General features: G+C 45.6%; 2 protein-coding genes across 4 annotated transcripts; one reads left to right on the top strand and one right to left on the bottom strand.

The window, feature by feature from the left end:
• The first annotated feature begins 2,225 nt into the window (after positions 1 to 2,225).
• On the top strand, positions 2,226 to 14,073 carry pfkfb4a (6-phosphofructo-2-kinase/fructose-2,6-biphosphatase 4a). Of its 3 annotated transcripts, none has more exons than XM_080495228.1 (14): positions 2,226 to 2,420; positions 6,361 to 6,477; positions 6,570 to 6,666; positions 6,745 to 6,811; positions 6,902 to 6,976; positions 7,053 to 7,109; positions 7,214 to 7,335; positions 7,723 to 7,930; positions 8,015 to 8,161; positions 8,263 to 8,367; positions 8,934 to 9,063; positions 10,006 to 10,068; positions 10,149 to 10,213; positions 10,870 to 12,194. In XM_080495228.1, the coding sequence occupies exons 1-14, from the start codon at positions 2,369 to 2,371 to the stop codon at positions 10,927 to 10,929; spliced, it is 1,365 nt and encodes a 454-aa protein (XP_080351354.1). In that variant the 5' UTR covers positions 2,226 to 2,368; the 3' UTR covers positions 10,930 to 12,194. The 3 variants fall into 3 exon arrangements, with proteins under 3 accessions (XP_080351354.1, XP_080351353.1, XP_080351352.1); XM_080495227.1 differs by lacking the exons at positions 2,226 to 2,420; positions 10,870 to 12,194 and adding exons at positions 5,470 to 5,815; positions 12,219 to 14,073; XM_080495226.1 differs by lacking the exon at positions 2,226 to 2,420 and adding an exon at positions 5,471 to 5,815 and having other exon boundaries at positions 10,870 to 12,197.
• On the bottom strand, positions 13,985 to 16,269 carry LOC308128742 (actin-related protein 2/3 complex subunit 4-like; the record flags this gene model as incomplete). Its single annotated transcript, XM_080494407.1, is given in 7 exon segments — positions 13,985 to 14,053; positions 14,169 to 14,297; positions 14,299 to 14,340; positions 14,749 to 14,844; positions 14,941 to 15,052; positions 15,371 to 15,489; positions 16,145 to 16,269. Coding segments are annotated over 7 exon segments (570 nt in total). The 5' UTR covers positions 16,148 to 16,269.
• Between the last annotated feature and the right edge of the window lie 382 nt (positions 16,270 to 16,651).

The raw sequence follows: 16,651 nt of genomic DNA, 5'->3' as shown, positions 1-16,651 counted from the left end.
AAAGACTGTACTGAGTTAGGCGGCGCGATAGAGATCGGTAAGACCGGTCTGACTAGTGTCCCACACGTTCTGCCTGAGGCCTGGGTGTGAAGTGGAGGAGGGCGGGGTGCCGTCGGCGGGGGGGGGGGGGGGGGGGGGGGGGGGGGGGTTGATCATGGTGGCCTTTAAGGTGGAATGTGGGAAGAAATGTGACCTTCAACTGTTCTTTGGCCACTGTGTCGCGCAAACTTCTCGTGACCGAAGCCTCGTCTGTCCCCTCTCTGGACGTCAGCGGCAGACGTCAACAGGTGCCTCTGAGCAGGCTTTTCCTCCATTTTTAATAAACAATTAAATCTCAGAGACTGTCTCATTGTTTCACCGGTGCGCAGTCAAAGGTCCCACTCGACAATTAGCGTTATCATTAACACGGAGCTGCTGGAGCAGGAATCATCACTGATCCAGGAATAGCCTCAAGTCCTCACAGGCAGGTCACATGATGCCTATATTATCTCCAGAGGGTCACAGTTCTGGCAGCGCGGCGGCTGTTTGTGTCTCCGCCGGTCATCCAAATATACTTATCTTCACAAATCATTTCAAAATGGACACTACTTACAAAATGTCATACTTCTGCCATCACAATGGTCTCACAGTTCTCAGTCGGCTTCTCGTTACATCTCCGTCTCTGCTTTACGAATCTCTGTGGGATATTTTCTGTCTTTTCTTGCATCTTTCCCACGACTGGTGGAGCCATCGTCAGGAAACGCATCACAGATTTCTTGGGAATTTTTGTTGAATGTTTACAGTCACAATTCCTGAAAGACACAGATGACACATTCTGACACATTTTAAACAAAACAACATTTAACAGCCTTGTGTCAGAGAAGGTGGATGTACGATTCTGTCAGTTTATATTTTTAAGAAGTATTTGGAAAAATCCTGCTTCCAGTTTGACAGACTGTGAGATTATTGAAGGGTTATCTTATCTTATTTTATCTCTTCTGTTGAGTGTTGTGCAATGGTTATAACAATACTTGGTGATGCAATTTTTAAGTGAGTAATCCTGGAATACTTTAGAGTGGAGTTCATTAGCTTTACTGAAAAAAACAAAACCCAAACAAGTTCAGTGAGGTAAACAGTTCCTGGAAAACCTTGAAGCTCTACCTGTTCTTGTCACCTGAGATATGTGTTGTGACATTTAGGAAGAAAATGCATTTTTTTTGGGGGGGGGAGTGCAAATCTTGAAAATCAATTGTCTTTGAAGTTGCACCCATGCCCAATTCACGAAATGAATTTTGCCAGTTTCATCCTCCATTGGTTTATTTCAATCGTGAGTTGAATAAAATCCTCATTTTCCAGACACCACCATGTCTTTTGGCGGAATCTCTTTTCCTCACATTTTTTAAAAATTATTATTATGTCACAGCCATTTCATGTACTGACACACATCAAATTAACTCTCCATCTATGTCTGTCATTGTTTTCTGTTTCTGAAACTCTGTTTCAATACTTATGTCAACTCCTAACACATATACAGATGAACTTCAAAGAAACAACAACATTCCTTTCAACTGAAACTGAAACCGAACTAAGTAAGAGAAACGAAAAAATATTAATGATTACAAATTATATATGTGTGGGTTTTTTTTTTTTAACCTCTGCAGTTTTACATTGATTGAGTTGATTGAGTTATTTTTTCTCCACGTGTCTGGCTGCTTGGACCACTGCATATACCCAGTAGAAACTGTGGGACAGTGCTTTAAGTTGTTATCGTTATCAGCTTTTGTTTGTTTGTTTTGTTTGTTTTATTTTAACTTACCCTGCAACATGCTTTGTGTTATTTGTGTACTATTTAACCAGTGACGTACAACCAATATATTGTGATCACTATACAACTATAAGGCCGAATGGATGTGAATTCACAGGGAAGTGTGAAAACCTTGAGGTCGGTCGCTGTGAGTGAACTTTTAAGAATCCAGCATGCACGTCATGTGCGTGTGTGTGTGTGTGTGTGTGTGTGTGTGTGTGTGTGTGTGTGTGTGTGTGTGTGTGTGTGTGTGTGTGTGTGTGTGTGTGTGTGTGTGTGTGTGTGTGTGTGTGTGTGTGTGTGTGTGTGTGTGTGAGGACTGGTTGGGGACGTTGACCTCATGTCAAAAGGTGGGTGGGTGCTGAGCAGGAGGAGGGCAGGTAGGCTGGCACTTCATCACATCCCTTTTAGTCAAAAGCACACACACACACCCACTCACACACTCACGGACACACACACACACACATATAGGCGGAGGGGGGTGTGTACAGCGAGCATCCGTGAGGCTGTGTGTGTGTGCAGGCTGCTGCTGCTGCTGCTGCTGGGGACGCACGTACGCACCGCGCGCCATCAGACAGACGCAGGATGAGGGGCTGCTCCAGCCGCTCCAAGACGGCTCACAACCCGGACAGAGCGGGTAAGAGACGTCGCTTCAAACCGTCCGCCGATGTGAAGGGAGTTTGCTTGTAGATCGCACAGCCTTTGGCTTTAAAAAAAAAAAAAAAAGAGAGAGAGAGAGAGAGAGAGAGAGAGAGCGCGTGCGGCGGCAGTGGGCAGGTCGAGCGGCTGTTAAAGACGTAAACAAGAGTGGAGCGTGTTGGAGACCTTTGCCCCACATAGACAACAACAGGCGGCTGTTGGTGGGACGTGACAGTCAAATGTCTTTTGTTTGTGGCAGCTGAGGATTTATTGTAACTTAGAAGATGAGGTACTCGGGAGTTTCTGGACAGGAACCAGTAACAATAACCAGCAGACTGAACAGTGCAGATCATCTCCCCCCTCGAGGCTGGTTTTCACTTCTGACTGGCCGGTCGTGTCATTCTCCACATGCAGGATGCGCTGTTGCACTGATCCGACTCTCCGTGTAGTAAAAAGCTGACTTACTGGCCCGTGTAACGTTAACCTGCATTGCTATATTGGGATATGACTTGTCCAGTGTGGCTGCAATCAGAGCTGGAAGGAGGAGGAGGAGGAAGGAGGAAGGAGAGGAGAGGCAAGAGGAGGAGCTGTGCTTTTGTTTCCTGTTCTCCTTTTGCCCCCATTTAACCTCACTGAGAACTATCCGTCTGTGTCCAGAGCAGGTATGATGGGCTGAGTGTCGGTGTTCTCAAACAGGCCCATAAAATAACAACCCAACTCACCTTCCGGCGTGACGCCATAAATCCATCTGTGTTTCTATTTATCAGTCCAGTCTGTTCAGCTGTTTTTACTCCCCCAGCCGAAACTATCAGACACCTTGTTTCTGAGCCATTTCTTGGTGGACCTGATGAACCTGGCGCTCATTATATCTGTTAGGTGCAGTCAGGGAGTTTGAGAGAGAGAGAGAGAAAGCGAGCACAAGAGCTATTTAATTAGAAAAACCCTCCTCCTCGCCACATTTAGGTCGCAGCTCCTGTTGCTCCAGTACCAAGTCAAGCTTCACATAATCGGTGCATCAGATAAAGAGATGGACAGACAAGGTGCAATCAATTCCCGACATGTGGAACACATCTGTGTCCGTGTAAAGGCCCCGTCTCTCTATTGTGGCTGTGTTAATGAGGCATGTGTCACTGTAGTGTATCACTGTGGTCACTGCAGGGCTCTTTGTTTTCAGCCCACCTGCTGTCCTCTGCTCAGTGCACACATTGTTGTTTTAAAGTGACCAGATCACCATTATCATTTTCATCTGATTTAAAAAAAAATATATATCTTGCCAATTCCAGAATAGCAGCATGAAGATGCAAAACAACAATTTCAGCATGAGCAGACAAACCGTAGAAAGTAGAAAACTACCATGATATGAAGTGGCAAGAGGCTTCAAACGTTGTACCCATGGTACGACTGTTGTATATTAAACTTCTCAACTACAAGGAAAAATCTAGTTTTTAAAAGCAGCACTCAAGTACAAATTGCTTTTCTGTAAAACTAGGTTATTAGTAACTTTTTAACTGCATTTAAGTGCATTGTCACTACACCTGTATCATAATACGTTTGAAAAACAAAATGACTAGAGGATGTGTTTTGCACACAAATTAAACACAAAGCAAGGTTTGTTATCCCCGTAAAACAATAAACTCATTGTCTAGATACATTTAGATTAAAAAATATTTGAACGTTTATTCAAATTTTGGAGAGAGAGAGAGAGAGAGAGAGAGAGAGAGTTAGTGAGAGAGAAAGAGAGTTGTGTAATGATGACATCTTGTGGACAGTGTTGGCTATTAATGGACAATTTGAAAAACTACAGACCGCCTTTGTTAATGAGAAACCAAGACAAACAAAACCAAATCTAGAAAGCACATTTGGAGAAGTGCAGACATCTTCCTTAAATGCAAACAATAGTCTGTCTGGTTTGTCAGCAAAATCAGAAAATCGATGAATGTCCATCGCAGTGAACAGTTTTGTGGTTCATTGTCCTGTGCAGCTTCTCTATAAGTGCATGCATGAGAAAGTGACCCCACATTTCTGTTAGCAATTCCTCAGAGTGTATCTACTTACTTTGTGATTATTGTGGTTTGGTTAGTAATTTCGGTGCAGACTTTTCCAGTCCAAATATTTTTGGCTCCAAATCTGCTCAGTGACTAAAGATGGTTGCACAAATGTTTTCTCAAACAAGCCTGGCAATGTGCATGTTGTGAGAGAACAAGAATGTCAATACGTTCAGTCAGTCGGGAATGAAACAGCTCTTATAGCCAGTTCGTTGAAGTGAAGGAACGGAGCTCATACTTTTTACACACGTTTTTTTTTCTCTTTTCTTTTTGCATTGGTGAAGAAGCAAAATAATTTACATTTTTACTTGAACCAGAGAAAAGGCATGGTCATTGCCATCAGTAATTTACACTCACAGATCTTAAACTATATTGACCATCCCCATTCTGCTCTCAGCTTAAGTCTCACGTGGATGTTGAGAGCCAATAGGCAAAAATACATGATCATCTTACACTTATATTATAATTAGAATTATTCTCCATTGCTTCTTGGAGAAAATTTGGAAAACTTCAGCGATGAAAATGTATTTTATTTGTGTGGACTTACATTTTTCACCTGGTGCCTGCACGTTTTGTTCTTTTTCCTGAGGAGCTTCTCCAGTTTCCTCTCACTGATAAAAACCAAACCAACAACAAAACATGCATGTGACCCTGTTAATCGGTGACCCTAAATATGTAAATATGTGTAAATATGAGTCTATCATGAACACGAGCTCCCTGATTGCTAACAAACGAGTCTCAAAGCCATGTTGCCAGGGTGAAATTGTAAAAACATGCACAATGTACTTTATAAATACATTTCACTGTATTTGAGAAGGTTGCATTAAAATCGATTTGATGTTGAGATTCCAGCAATTTTGGACAGTAATTGTTTTTTTTTTTTTTTTTTTAGAAAATATAGAATTGTTCGTTACAGGTACTTTGCGCCACGACCCAGAAAAACTGTAAAGTTGACATGTTTTTGTGTGTGCGCATCAGACGTGTAATACGGCTTTAAGAAAAAAAATTGTTGCGCTCTCGCGTCGTTTTCCACCCGCCGTGGCAAGAGGGGAGCACGTGATCGAGATAGAGCGAGAGAGAGAGAGAGAGCGCGAGCGCTGTCGTGTCTGAAGGACTGCCTCCATCCCGGGGAAAGCCGCGCGGATGAAGCACCGGTCACCTTCAGAGCAGCATCACGGGAAAAAGCCGCGCGCGCGTGTCGCCTCAGCCGCCTCGGGCTCCCCGCAGGACGGCATGGAGGACAACAAAGCCCCGCCGAACCTACGGGAGCTCACGCAAAACCCCCTGAAGAAGATCTGGATGCCGTACAAAAACGGCCTACCGGAGAAACACATTTCTCAAAGAAAAGGTGCGTGATGACGACGGCACGCCGCTTCCGCGTGCGAGTTTTTTTTTTTTTGACGTTGCGCGCGGCGGTAAAGTCCACGAGAGGGGAAAAATAAAAAAGCCCACGAGTGCTTCACGTTAATCCTGCCGGCATTAGGGTCTTACTGTTGCTGCAGCCTGGTCCTCCGGGTTATGTAAGACCCCACATGATGCAGAAACACGGCCAGAGTCGTAAGTTTGTGTGAAGAGAAGCACTCCATGTTGAGGAAGTTTGTGTTTCGCCTCTTTCTGCATTTGTAGCCTGACTCGCTCCGTTCTGAGTGAAAGTGTGTGTAAAGGTGGAGATCCACAAAGACCAACGTTCACTGTGTGTCCTCGCGCCACGCTCCCTGACCCAGACATCTGTGCACAACAGTGTGGAAATTTTGCTTTCTCCAGATGTCTCAACCATGAGCCCCCCCCCCCACCCCCCCTCACACAACACTGATCTCCCTTTGTCCTTGCAGCAGACAAAAGCAGTATTATGCAGGATTTACATCGTGTGTGAATGTGTGTGTTTCTTTCCAGTGTGTATGACCAACTGTCCGACCCTGATTGTGACTGTGGGCCTACCTGCCCGAGGAAAGACCTACATCTCCAAGAAGCTGACCCGCTATCTGAACTGGATCGGAGTTCCCACCAGAGGTCTGAAATCAATGTCATCCAAGTTCCAAGTTGTTGTTTTTTTGCAAATATAAATATATATAAAAAGTGCTCATTGAGTTCCCCTCCCACAGAGTTCAATGTTGGACAGTACAGAAGAGAGTGTGTGAAGATCTACAAATCATTTGAGTTCTTCCGTCCGGACAATGAGGAAGGATTAAGGATTAGAAGGTAAAGCCTGGTTTTAGTTTTGTCGCCAATAGTCAGTTTTACCTCCCGTCATGTGACCTTTCTGTGTGATCGTTGCAGACAGTGCGCCTCAGCGGCGTTGAATGATGTGCGGCAGTACCTCACCGAGGACGGAGGCCAAGTTGCTGTGAGTTAAATGTTGTGCTGAAGATGGTTTTTGGGGGGGGGCGTGGTGCTAATAAACGGCTTCTCAACTCTGCGCCGTCTGCGTCCTCAGGTGTTCGACGCGACAAACACCACCAGGGAGAGGAGGGAAACCATCCTCCAGTTTGCAGAGCAGAACGGCTTCAAGGTAACTTGCGTTGCTCCGGAAGTGAAGGTGAGAATGAAACATGGCGATAGTGACCGTCTGTCCGTCTGCCTTCAAGGCCTTCTTTGTGGAGTCGGTGTGCGAGGACCCGGACGTCATACAGGAGAACATCGTGGTGAGTGGCCGCTTGTTGTCCCGTCATTTCACAGAGAACGAGCTTCGGCCTGTGGAACTCTCACTTTCCCCTTCTTCCTCTTCCTCTTCCTCTTCCTCCCCAAGCAAGTGAAGCTGGGCAGCCCTGACTACACAAACTGTGACTCGGAGGAGGCGGTGCAAGATTTCATGGAGAGGATCAAGTGTTACGAAAACTCCTACGAGACGCTGGATGAAGTTCTGGACAGGTGAGGGCCACGCCGCTGTGGAGAAACCAGCCCCAGGAGAAACGCGTTAATAAGAGGCCAAATGACCTTTCTGAGGAAACACAAATAGATGAGCCGTTTGGCAATGCCCAGCAGTTTCCTCAATGACTTCTAGAGCCAGGAAAATGTTGGGTTCTGATACGGTTCCTATACTATGATGATGAAACCTCCGCTCTACATACACCCCTCCCCCTCACACCGAAGCACAAACGTTCTGGTCATACAAGATGAAACCCCCCCCCCCCCCCCCAACCCCACCCCCGTGTGTGGAGGCGTACTTGACTGTTGATATCCGACGCTGCTGAGGTTTAATTCCAGGTGAGTGACCGTAGAACCGTTGGGCTTATCGTGCGCGCCGTCTCCTCTCAGGGATCTCTCTTTCATCAAAATCATGGACGTGGGTCAGCGGTACCTGGTCAACCGAGTGCTGGACCACATCCAGAGCCGGATCGTCTACTACCTCATGAACATCCACATCACGCCGCGCTCCATCTACCTGTGTCGCCACGGAGAGAGCGAACTCAACGTGAAGGGCAGGATAGGAGGCGACTCGGGCCTCACGCCCCGGGGCAAAGAGGTGCAACGTGCTTCACTATCCAGAGGCCGTACCGTCACCGCTGCTGCCCTTCCTTTTCCTGAGTCCCTTTTGTCCTCTGAACAGTTTGCCAAGAAGCTGAGCCACTTCATCCAGGCGCAGAGCATCAGCGAGCTGAAGGTGTGGACCAGTCAGATGAAGAGAACCATCCAGACGGCAGAGGCTCTCAGCGTGCCGTACGAACAGTGGAAGGTCCTGAACGAGATCGATGCCGTGAGTGATGCGCTCTCTCTGGCCGCGGTGTTACAGGCTCATATTGGCAGAGTTTTTAGGTTTAACCAGTCCGTTTGTATGTGTGTGTGGTGCATTTTCAGGGTGTGTGTGAAGAGATGATGTACGAGGAGATCCAGGACCACTACCCCCTGGAGTTTGCCTTGAGGGACCAGGACAAATACCGCTACCGCTACCCTAAAGGAGAGGTCAGTAGCGAGATCTGAGCCTTCCGGTGAAACATGTAGTCTGAAGCAGCCCCTCCATGAACAAGTGGGCCTCTGTTTGAAGACTCCCCTTTGTGGGTCTCCTCTTTTGTTTGCTCATAACCGATTGTGTCCACATGGCTGTCGGCCACTTTCTTTCTGCTAATGAGCCCCAGCTCGGACGAGCACTTTCTGGCCAGACACCAGCTCAGTCAACAAAGACTTCACATCAGACGGTGGAAGTGTTCTGGCCGTTTACCGCAGGCCTGCTCTCACCTTTAGTCCATCTCATTACCTTTCCATTAGTCTCACATTGGAAGATGGATGTGGACATTATGTGGCTGCGTGTGTGACGCTCTGAGGCGATTCCCTCGGGTCTGTTTGTCGAGACGATTTGCATGGATCGCTCCACTGAGCGCAAACATCAGCCTCTTGTTTAGATGAGAGCGATGACTCAGCAGGATGTTAGGTAATGATGGAGTGAGAACTCTTGATCCGCGAGGTGAGCTTTTCCCTAACGGCGCGCCGTGTCGGTCTCATGCTGACTTTGGATCCGTTGTCACACTCAGTCCTATGAGGACCTGGTGCAGCGGCTGGAGCCCGTCATCATGGAGCTGGAGAGGCAGGAGAACGTGCTGGTCATCTGCCACCAGGCCGTCATGCGCTGCCTGTTGGCCTACTTTCTGGACAAGACGGCAGGTCAGTGGCGTTCAGCCTCCACCTGCTCCAACAGCTTCTGTCAATCAGCTTTGTTCTCTTTAGAGTCCTGTCATCAAAGAAACAAAACAACATCCTCCAGTGAAGCCAAATATCTCCATCGCCCCCTGGTGGCTACTTGAACTCTGACTCAATTCAATTCAACTTTATTTAGAGAGCACCAAATACAACAGTCATTTCGAGGTGCTTTTAACAGAGAAACCCAACAAATTCACATGAGCAAGCAGATTTATTTGCGACCGTAGAAAAGAAAAACTCCCTATAACCAGAGTGAGTGAAGCTGATGATTAATGTTTTTAATGTTATTATCTCTTCACAATTAAGCAGTTAATATCAATTGAAACAATTATCAGGAACAATTACTCACGATGGTTAAAAACTGTCTTTAGGAATGTGTTTTTTGACTTTTCATTGAACTTATGTCGCACATCAACGGTCTCCAACCCCTGGGCCGCACAGAAAGAATAAATAACATTGGTTCTGTTTTATTTATTGTCCTTGTCTGAATAATCTTTTATTTTGAAAAGTGACAGAATTCTCTCCGTTACATCCGTCTATGACTCACGCTTGTCTCAGTCTGTGAAAATATTGTCTGACATTAAACTGGTCCATGGTGCAAAAAAAGGTTGTTGTCCGCTGATCTCCATGACAACACAGGAATGACTGATCTATGAGTCATACTGCAGCCAACCAGCAGGGCAATGCGTCATCTTTAGTTTCACTTCGCTTTATTCCCCATATTAATCTTTGACCCAATATTGGTTTTTAAAATGATTGTGACAAAGCTTCATGGGAGCTCAGTCGTGCTTCACTCCTGTCTGATTGATCAAATTTTGTTTACTTTAAAAACCTAGCGAGCCGACTCGCACGACTCGCAGGTTCGAGTGTCTCCGTCTTTAACGATGTGAACATGTGTCCAAACAGAGGAGCTGCCGTACCTGAAGTGTCCGCTGCACACGGTGCTGAAGCTCACGCCGGTGGCCTACGGTAGGGCCGCGCTGCTCTTTTGTCTTTAAAGAAAGTCAGACTGAATGAAGACCAACCTAACGAAGCTCGTGTCTGTTCAGGCTGCAAGGTGGAGTCCATCAGCCTCAACGTGGAAGCCGTCAACACACACCGAGAGCGGCCCGAGGTGGGAATCACCACACGCGCACGCACACACACACACACACACACTGGGCTGGTGCTCTTTTCCCAGCATGACTTGAACTGTTTCTTGTTTTAAAGCAGAAGAGAAAGATTTTGAGCTGCAGCAGAACTGTAAACATCTCTTATATATGAAGACTCATCAGATATTTCAAACTGAAAAACATCTTAACTTGCAGGAAAAGTAACAGTTACAAAAATATATTTTAATGGGATGTGATGTAAGAAGTCAGGAAGTGCATTCAAAATTAAATTAACCCCTCTGCTTGACGTGGAGCATGGGGCGAGCGTCTGAAAAGAAGTCGTCCTCCCACCTTTTGGAAATCACTCGATACAACCCTGACCCTGAAAATCAGTGTTTGACTGGGGGGTAACTAAAAGATTACCCCCTGAAGCCTCATCAGCCTTTGTCGGCTTGTAGATCATGAGATTCTCTGAAGATGTACTTTGACAAGCAAAAGTAAGGTAACATGATGGCTGGTGGAAAAGTGGCCGTGTGGCCCGGGCCCATGTGTTTGTTTGAAGATTTAGAACCAACGAGAACAACGTTAAAGGAAGAAACTCACCCATGTGTCTTTGACCTTGTGAATTCCCTGCGTCCCCTTTGTGTTTTGACTCCTCTTTGTTTTTCCCATCGAACAGAACGTAGACGTGTCGCGGATGTCAGAGGAGGCTTTGCTAACTGTGCCAGCTCACCAATGAGGCACCTCACCCCCCCCCCTTCTTTTTTTGTACCCTCTGTTCCACCCCCTGAACCTTCGGACGCACAATGTACCCTCCACAATCTGATTAAATCTACACTTTGCTTGTTTTTTTGTTTTTGTTTTTCCCTCCTTTGATGACGTGATGATGATGATGATGGTGGTGGTAATTGACTGGAATCCAGTTTCTAATTTTCAATTATTAATCCTGTCACGGATCGTGTGTCGTGGATCCTCTCCCATTTTCGGAGAATGAATAAAAATCAGAAGGTTTTTTTTTGTTTGTTTTGTTTTGTTTTTCTTCACTTTAACCGCTCCTGGACTCCCACTGTGAAGAAATGAAAGTCCAGCCTCTTTTCTGAAGATACATTGATTACATGTCGTTTATTTTCTTACCGATGCCGTTTTGTCGAAGCGATTTAACGACATCCGTCGGGAGTTTCACCTCTTTATATTTGTGCCGGCAGAAATCTTGAGATTCTAATTTTAGTACTGCGGCACATCAGAACAAAGTTGTGCTTTTTGTTTTTGTGACCTATTTTGCACATGAAAATCTGTTTGTTTTTCTTTGGACGTCTGAAAGTCTAAAAAAAAAAAGTGTTTTGTCTTGTGAAGATAAAATAGTTTATTCATATTTCTGATCATAGTCTTCCCGTTGTCTGTCTGAATAAACTCCACTCTAACGTTTAATTTATCCTCACCACACTCGTTTTGTGCCTCATTTTAGAAAACTCAGCAGCTGCTTTGTCACCATACACACTTTCATACTTCCCTGTGGACTTTGCTGTTTCCCTCAGATCTTGACTCTCTTCAGATCAAACGTTCACTTCCTGTCTCACTCTGCCATGCAAACCAGAGAGAAATCCCCCCTCCTTCATTCACATGCACACACTCCCGCCCGGGAAGAAGAACACACGTCAGCCCTTCATGAGCCTGAACAAGACGCTCAGTGTGCTCGTGCTGCACTTTCTCTGCCAGCGATGGGAGGCCGGCACAAAGCTCACGCCTGTTGTCTAACGTCCGCACTTTGTTAAGAAGTGAAAATATTGTTGGAAATAAAAATAAAATTCCTAAAAAGGAATCCTTGGGGAGTTGGAAGTTGATGGTTGTGCCACGGGCCTGACAAATAGGATTTCCACCAGATCAACGTGAAGCCACACAAGGGTGGAGGAGGGAAGTGACTTCCAATGTGGTGATGGAGGGGGGGTGCAAACAGGGACACTTTGGTTTAAAATGTGAGCTTTGCAATGTGTTCCCCCGGATGTTTGACATCTGCCTTCCTCTCGCCAGAACGTGAACGTCCACCGTACGACGGCAGACGCCCTGCAGACCGTCCCGGCTCACCTCTGATCCCTCCGTCTGTGCTGATGAAGACCTTCTCCTCCCCCTTCCTCCATACACACTCCTGTGATCTCACCTTCTTTTATCTAATAAAAGACCACCCCCCCCCTCCTCTTCCACCACCCCCAGGAAATGTGCCTCCTTCCTCGCCCACTATTTTTCTTCCAAAGGGGATTCTTAAGAAGCTCAGTCACGGCCCGGCGGGATCTGATGGCTGCAGATTATTTATGAATGAACTGATGTGTTGCACTTTTCTCTGCGTGTCTGTTCTCTTCAGTGTGATTTCAATCAGTGTGTATTGTGAGAACAACACAAGAGTCACGGTTTTGAAGTAGTTTCAAGTGATTTTTCTTTTCTTTGCCCTGCTGCATGTTTGACATGTTATCGTAACCTACAAAGTAGAAGTGATCGTGTGCAACTTGTAGGTTTTGAACCTTCCCGGAAAGCAAACTTCATGCATTTTAACTGCAGGGATTAAACAAGTGAGTCATTATTCAAAATGTGTACTGTCCTGAACCAAACTGCCACTTATATTTTCTACAGATGAGTATCAATATTGTACACTGACTTGTTTTCAGTAGAAATGGGTGTTTTGTATTGATACGTCTCAGATTAGGATATTATTGAAATTCTTTACTGTTATTTCTACAGTCAAAGCATTTAAAACAAAGTGTCAAACATTTTTACATTGGAATTATGGTCATTTTAGCCTCTGGAAAACTTTTTTCCTTATTAATCATTTTATTATTGTGGGAAACTAAAATAATAAATGACAAATGTAATGATTATAAAATCAGGGAAAAGCATTTTGTCGTGTTAAATTAACTATTGTACTTTGATTTATTTAACTGCACTGCAGGGCAAATGATTTTAAATGCAAACTCTAATTCACCTGGTTGGTTAGAAGCACTGAAAATGCAAAAGAAAAAACATGTTTGTGGGTCAAATGTTGGTCCCAATTTAATAAAAAAGGTATTTTTCCAAACTCACAAATCTTTCACTTCCTGGTTTGTGATTTCGGTTTTTACAAGTGGTGGATTGTAAATATGAACTCGTACTTTTGACAGAGCTGTCATTGTGGACGGTTTCCACTGCAACACTTCTTTTTCTTGAAACGACACGTCTAGTGCTGCCTTCAGGCGGCGAACAGTGAAAACAACTTCCTTACAAACAGCTGAACCATTTATAGTTGCATCAGCGACAGACCTTCCAACCACCACAGGTATAAACAATTGTTTTATTTTTTTTGTTGTTTTTTTCACACGAGTCGTACAGGTTGTGGGTGATGGTGAGGGGGGGGGGGGGGGTGGGGGGGGGGGGGGGGGGGGTGTCTTTGCTCCATATGATTTAATGCCACACACACGACTTCCTCAATGTTCTGAACACAGAAAATTTGGAGACGCGTCGGGGAAACTGTGACGCGACATACAGACTCACATACACACGAAAAATATAAAAAACCTGGTTGTTTACATTTGCAACGCCGCGTCGTTGGCGTCCCCTGTACTCGTGGCCTATCAACTGGATTAATACTTTTAAGGACCCGCCTCTGTTTTGGGGATTTGATCTACGTGGCTGAAAATGAAACTGGTAAATATTTCATTATATACAGTCATTGATACTCATGAGTACAGGGAAATACTCGAGACGGGTGCAAAGGAATGTCGTTGCCAGATTGGTCACGTGTTCCTCTCTTCTCCTCGCTGATTGGCTGTTCACTCCTTTTTAGATCGCAACTTCCTGTGCTGATTGGCCGTCGAGAGCGTTTCCAGGCATGTGCTGGACTGAGGACCGAGCGCCGTCATCAGAACTGTGGAGGAGGAGAGGGAATCCAATGTTCAGCTTTAACATAACTTGGATATGTTAACCCACACACACACACACACACATGCAGCTTACGTTCTTGAGGAATTCCTCAGCAACGATACGAGCTCTGGCATTAACTGACAGCTTCATCTCGCTGATCTCTTTGTCGATTTCCTCCATGAAGTGGATGACAAAGTCCACCAGCTTGTGTTTGTACATCTGCTTCCGTGTGAAAGTTGGTGATCAAGAAACTAATATCGTAACCCTGAGGAGAAAAGACACGGCACATCTGTCAACAGATAGGAAATATACATTGTAAGTCTACATTCTCTGAAGACCATATGTTGTCAGTCAAGAATGGATACTGTTGATACTGTGAGGGCCACAACAATAATAACCTGTGTGATTGAACAAACCTTGTGCCTGCATTTCTTGTCGATTAAATCAACCCTTCCAATTGCATTTAGGAATACAGACATTCCAACATCAATAACTCTGTAAAATATCCTTCTTCCTATATGAGTTTTGAGTTCTGACCCGGAGGCCACCCAGTATGAGATCAGCGCCTCGAGTCTAATGTGAACTTGAAAATGTTTGCATTGGTTCCTCATATTATTTCAACTCTTCCTGTCTTTTGTTGTCAGTCAGTCTAGATTCTCACTGCTTTTCTGACCTCGACAGGTTTCCTCCTCAGGATGAAGAAGTTTTCTGCTCTCATCATCATAAAGCGCATGAACTTGTGGCAAAGGATCTTCTCGATCTCGTCAGCCTGCAGAAACATCACAGCACTCTTTTAGCAGATTGTAGAAAAACAGAAAAAAAGCCACGGAAAACAAAGCCAAGAATCGTGACGGGTTTCGGGGACCTGCTTGACTGCGATGCTGACTCTGACAGAGTTGATGGATCCCTCGATGAGAACCTTCTCCTTGTCATTGCGGCTGATCACCACAGGCTGGAGGAGCAACTCCTTACTGCTCCTGTACGACACAGCAAACACAAACGGTTTCCAGTTTGGAAAAAAAAAAAAAAAAAAAAAGATGCACGTTATTTTGCACGGGACTCTTCAGCAGAGTTCCGTGCAAAATTCCGTTCCGTCTCTCCAACACCTTCTCACTGCAGACAGGCAGTGAGCCGTGCCCATGCTTGTTGTAATTTTTCTCCCCGTTCTGGATATTCCTCTGCATGTTTGCACAAGTCCAAACGTGTGTGAGGGCAAGCAGCCCGGGGGGTGGCGGCGGCGGGGGAGACATGGCATGCAGAGAAGCAGGAGAGGACCGCAGTGGTCCTGAACGTACCTGACCTCCACCTCCGGCTTGTTGTGACGCTCCACCACCTGAGAGGAGAAGTTCTCCAGACACAGGGCCGCCTGCAAGGTGGCCCTCACAGCGTTCAAGTAGGGGCGCAGAGTCGCTGTCTGTGGGTGGATGGGGTGGGGGTGGGGATGGGTAAAAGAAGTGAAGAAGATCAGTTGCCCTGCAGAGAAGATCTTCGTGCAAGATGTTATTCAGATCATACAACACGTCTGTTAAGGGTGAACACAGCAGCAGGGTCAGCCTGCGAGGTCAACTTGGATCTGCAGGAACGCGACTGCTGTACGTGCTCGCAGTCAAGACGGTCCACTTCTTCAATTAAAAACGATGGGTGTCATTTTGGGCGGAAACAGATGATCATCACAGTGACATGCAGCCTTTTTTTTTCTCTCGCTGACAGCGGATTCGACAGCATTACTGGATGATATTCAGGTGAATCAGATCACACCTCATCCAAATCCTTTCCTCGCTGCATCCACGTCAAATATACAGTTTACTCCCTCTTTACTCTGAGGAGGCTGCCGGTCAAAGTGACAAGAGGGGAAACCGAGAGAAGCAGACAGCTCAGCTCAATCTCTCCGGTTTGTGCAAACCGAATGAAGGATGCCCGTCCTCTCTTCTACTGCAACCGCGGAGAAAACAACGCCTCCGGTGCGCACAGGGTTAGCTAGCCGTCCTCATATAGAATGTACCAGCAGTTTATGTACCTGCAAAACCAAAAAAATAAGAAAGAAAGGTCGATCTAACGCAGAGTCTTACCATTTTTCTGCTGTTAAAGACGGAAGTTCCTCAGCCACGCCTGGGACGACTCTTCCGTAAATCCTACCATAGTCAAGTAAAGCTAGTGTGTGTTTGTTTTTCTCAAAGTCTTCGATCCAGGAAGCGTCTGTCGTTTCGCAACGGTACAAGCGGTGGTTTGTGTTCCTAGCTCCGCCCCGACGGCATACGCTTTGCACAAAATCGAGCACAACCATATGGCGCGTCCATTTTGCTCTCGAATGGGGGGATTATTCGCGACGGCTACTGAAGCAGAAGGTATTTCGATATTTAGTAGCTTTTTTTCCTTGACTTAAAGAAAACACAGAATTAAATGACTCAAATATAATATACTTATACTTTTGAATAAGGCGTTTGACAAAACTATTTAGTATAACATCCATTTATACCAAATGGTTTGGTCCGACGAGACCATTGTCTCTGACTTCCGCTTATCTGCAGTTTATTCTGATTGTTTTGGAGTTTGCTGAGACTTTCAGTCCGCAATTC

This window comes from Blennius ocellaris (genome assembly GCF_963422515.1).
Source record: "Blennius ocellaris genome assembly, chromosome: 4".
NCBI lineage: Eukaryota > Metazoa > Chordata > Actinopteri > Blenniiformes > Blenniidae > Blennius > Blennius ocellaris.
The sequence above is the reverse complement of the archived record's forward strand: the minus strand, read 5'-3'. Positions and strand labels throughout refer to the sequence as shown.